This window comes from Phaethon lepturus, unplaced genomic scaffold, assembly GCF_000687285.1.
Source record: "Phaethon lepturus isolate BGI_N335 unplaced genomic scaffold, ASM68728v1 scaffold28982, whole genome shotgun sequence".
Taxonomy (NCBI): domain Eukaryota; kingdom Metazoa; phylum Chordata; class Aves; order Phaethontiformes; family Phaethontidae; genus Phaethon; species Phaethon lepturus.
Window position 1 is genome coordinate 19,801 of NW_010521701.1, and position 4,499 is coordinate 24,299.

General features: G+C 50.4%; 1 protein-coding gene across 1 annotated transcript in view; it reads left to right on the forward strand.

Moving 5' to 3' along the window:
- Positions 1–4,499, forward strand: part of MAPT (microtubule-associated protein tau) — a 26,604-nt gene that overhangs the window by 13,282 nt on the left and 8,823 nt on the right. The window contains exons 6-8 of the mRNA XM_010281610.1: positions 722–854; positions 1,498–1,548; positions 2,005–2,270. Coding sequence (XP_010279912.1) covers positions 722–854; positions 1,498–1,548; positions 2,005–2,270 — 450 coding nt within the window. The remainder of the gene's footprint in view (positions 1–721; positions 855–1,497; positions 1,549–2,004; positions 2,271–4,499) is intronic.

Sequence of the window (4,499 nt, forward strand, 5' to 3'; positions counted from 1 at the left end):
AAGTTGCAGACAATGGGATATGATTTTACCGTGGTAGGGATTGCGATGGCTCTGCGCTGGTTCCCTGCTGCCTTGGGACCAGTCAGCTTGTAAATTGTCACTTGCATGTTTTTCCTGAGCTTTTGTACACAGACCAGCATTAGAAAGCAATAGATTTGGGGAGGCTTTTCTGCAGGATCAGAAGACAATAAATAGCATATTGCTATTTATATGCCATTACAGATGATGTACGTACAGTAGTGTATTGCAGGTGAGGGTAAAGGAGGTGCTTCCCTGTGTTTGGAGTCTGGCACTGTGCTCCTGAATAGAGCCTCTGGGCTAGCCAGTGGATTTATTTATCTTCTGAACAAAATTTTAGCAGGACAGGGAAAACAAAATGCTGAAATGTAGAGAACAGACAAAGAAGGTGAACATACCTTTTAACCAGGCCTGAGTGTGTGGTGAATAACGTAGCTGAAGCTAAGAGCTCACGTGGGAGAGCGGCATAGCCGCTCTGCCAGCCCACAAGAGACCGTGCAGCGGTTGTGGCAGGCACCATGACGGGAGATGGGGTGTGAACAGGCACGCTGCAGATGCCTGCATTTGGGGAGACCCACGGGAGCTCTTGTGGGCTGTCAGGGCAGGAAGCAGGAGGGTCTCCTGTGGCTCTGATCCATGAGGGGTGATAGCCCATCCCCAGGTAGATCTCCCCTGCATCGGCCTTTTCCCCTTGCATCCCCAGGGCCCGGAGATGAGAGGTGGCACGAAGACGGCCACGCCGCGGTCCGCAGCTGGGCAAGCTCAGAGGAACTCGACCAATGCCACGCGCATCCCAGCAAAGACGCCCACGGCCCCCAAGACACCTCCCAGCTCCGGTAAGTAATGGCGAGAGCAGCGTGCCGCTGCCTTCCCATGGCATCTCTGACTCTAGAGATGCTTTGGTGGTGCTCCCAGGCTCCCCGTGCAGTTCTGTGGGGTTGGGGAACAAATTTGTCCCAGTGTGGGCTGGGGTTATGTACAGTGCTAAGCAAGGTTATGGCCAGCAGGCTGAGGTCTGTGTGGTGATTCAGAGCTGCTCAACCTGGTCACGGGGCTGTGGGTGCAGAGCTAGGGACCATTCCTCTGAAGTGAGCCTTTCTGGGTGCTGCTTTATCTGCTCTGTTCATATAGTTGCCAGTGTGTAGGAGAGGGCAGTTGCTTTATGCCTTTGGGATTTCCTCCAATTTGGAAGATTTAGGCAGCTCCATTTTTTTAATCCATCTATTCCTTTTCTCCTGACAATATTTCACAAAGACCAGGGGCAAGAGGATCAATTCTTCGATTGCAGAAATGGAGATTAGCCCATTATTCTCAGAGGAGAAAACCCCTGAAAGCATGAGGCATTGTGAATTTCCATTAAAATGGTGCATTTCACTGAATGTATATATTTCTCATGCTTAACCAGAGCTGCATAAAACCTTAAATTAATTACATTTCCAGCTTTATTATGTTTAAGCATCTTCCTCATTCATTAAACAGGCAGAAAGGAGCAGAAAAAACCACCTCCTGCAGCAGCGAAGTCTGAGAAAGGTGATGTTTAAGGGTTTTCTTTTCTTCTTTCTTTTCTTTTCAGACTGGGGACAGTTCTAAGCTACTCAGTGATCAGCCTTATTTAATTACATAAAATAATTTTGTAAAAATGCTTCCAAATTTCTAGTAGAAAAGTGGTTTTCTTTGAGTGTCTTTTGTCTGTAATTTGTCATGCATGCTAATGTCATGCTTGGGTGGGCAGTCTTGCCCATGATCCAGCCAATGAAGACCATCTTCTGAGATACTAGGGAATTGCCTTTAATTACAGTTTTCACTTCAAACTGACCTAAAAGAAAGCACGTCCATCTTCCCCCTGCTGATGGTCTGCACTAGGAGTAGCGGGTGGGCCCTGGGATCAGGCAGATCAACCTGATGAAGGCAGGCAGTGAGTGGGGAAGGGGTTGCGTACCCAGATTACTTACCCTGTGCTTGCCTCCCTCTGTCTGCAAACTTCAGGTGAGCAGCCAAAGTCTGGAGACAGAAGCGGTTACAGCAGTCCCGGCTCCCCCGGGACTCCAGGCAGCCGTTCCCGCACTCCCTCTCTGCCCACCCCACCAGCCAGGGAGCCCAAGAAGGTGGCAGTGGTTCGCACACCACCGAAATCTCCTGCATCCGCCAAGAGCCGCATCCAGCCGTCAGCTGCGCCCATGCCTGATCTGAAAAATGTGAAGTCCAAAATTGGCTCAACCGAAAACCTGAAGCACCAGCCCGGAGGTGGCAAGGTAAATGTGAACTCTGCTTGCCAGGGGCCTGTCTGTAAGGAACAGCGGGTGCTTGATGCTGCATCTGGGAGGGGAGAGCCCTCCCTGGAGCAGCAGCAGCCCAGCTGGGGCCAGAGATACAGCAGTAGGCAGCCAAGCTTCAGCTGATCTCCAGCCTGATTCTGATTTTGGAGTTTTTTGGGCTGATTGGGTTGGGTGCTTGTCTTGAAATTGCTTGCCTGGCTTAGTGCAGTACAGCTGTCCCACAGAGGACTGCAGAGAGCTTGTGATGTGGCTTTCATGAAGTGGCACGTTAGTGTATGGACTGGCTGCCAGGGGAATGACATTCCCTTGTGGTGTCCAGTAAGGGAGAGCAAACTGACCTGCAGCCCTAAAGAGTCACAAGGTCAGGGTTGTGTTTCTGAATCCTGCACTGTGTGATCCGGAGCGGTCTCTTCAATGTTGCCTCCATTTCTTCATTAGCAAGCAGACCGGATGGTCTCCTCCCTGCAAGGGTCCCAGGCTTGGCACGTTTTTCAGAACATTGTGATTTTGGGTCCAACTCCATTGGCAAGGTTTTGGATTGCGTTCCACGATCTGGCACTGTCTTGCTACACAATGCAGTGCCGTACGGCCAGAGCTGGTGGCACTATGATTATCCTTTCAACCACTAGTACTTTTCACTCCCAGAGCAGCTGTTTCATGAGCAGCAAAGTGAACTCCATTCTCCAAGTGCTTGGGAACAAGGGTCTCATGTTAAATTTTGCAAGCCCAGCAGAGGAGAGTTTGGGTGAGGGAGTGCTGTAAGCCAATTCATCCATGCAGCCTCAAGAGCAGCAGTGTGTGGTTACATGGCTCCAGCTGTGGTGTTGGCTGCTCAGCACCCATCTGAGCCTCTCTGCACTGCTCCATTGCACTGTGGATGTGTCCTGAGGCTTTTATAAAATCCTCCTTGCTGCATGGGTGGAGACATGAAAGCACCTGGTTCCTCTGACTGGTGAAGGCCTGGTGGATCTTACACAGATGTTAAGTGACAGAACTGCACATCTGGTGGACAATGCAGTCAAGAGTCCCCATGTGCTGGTGCTTCCCTGCCACGGGGTGGGACACTGCCTTCCAGATCTTGCTCTGCAGCTGCTAATGCAGCAGAGCCGTGACAAATCTTCCCCGAGTGTGGTGCATGCCATTTTGTGTGACTAGGTAACTCCCTGGCTCTCAGTGTTCGACTTTGGCATGGGGGGTGGCTTTGAGATGGCTTCTCTTAAGTAGCAGCATGCTTTTACATTTCCTTCTGTGCACTTTTTGCTGCGGCTGGCGATTTACTGGACAATGCATATTTTGCTGTGTACTACAATCCAGGGGGACTGTGGAGCCTGGGCAGGGCTGCTCTGGCCATTTGGTTATGAGCAGAGCAGAGCAGCATGTGTCCTTCCAGCTGCCCATGTCCCAGGGCCTCAGCCCTCCTGCCCGCTTAGCACAAGGTATGTGATTTTCCTGCCACCTCCACAAAACACTGCTTTTCAGGGATTTTAGAAGGAACTCTTCTGTTTACGGTAAATTGGTTAAATTGTTTGCTTGTTCTTTTTAAGCCAGCATTTACAAGTTTTTTTCTCTGTCAGCTTCTCTTCCAGGCAACATGTTGTTTATTGTTGTCACTGAAAGAGTAAGAACAGCTGAATTTGGGGCAATTCATCGTTCTTTGCAGGGGAGAATGGTTGGATGCTCTGTTGGGCATTTTGTAGGACATGAGGCTGCTCTTAGCAGAACGGTTGCAAACTGATCCAACAAGTTAGTTTGATTTTAGTGTGGCCAGAAGATGAGTCTGGAGCCTGGTCTCCATGCAGATTTCAGACTCCCAGCCTAGAGAAGCAAAGGTGTATGGGCCACATATGCCAGGAGTCAGCTGGGCCAGATCTCTTCCAGTATTTCTGCATTGTCTGGGCACTTTTGTTGTTGCTGGATCACTGACTACTGCTCTGGCAAAGTCTGGTCTAGCAGAACTGGACCCTGATTTGCAGGATTAGTTCATGTGAACTTGGAAAATGTCACTGGAGGCACGTGTCAGCCTTGGTGCTTCTCATGCTAAAGGGCCAGGGCATAGCCGAGGAGATCTCCTTGCAGCAGCAGGCTGGGGACATGCTGAAATGGAGGGCGAGGTTGCCTGCTCACCCACCATCATGGATGTTGTCATCCAGGGACTGCATGTGCAGTCCTGCAAGGTCTCTTGCAGGATGCTGTGTCTCTTTCCCC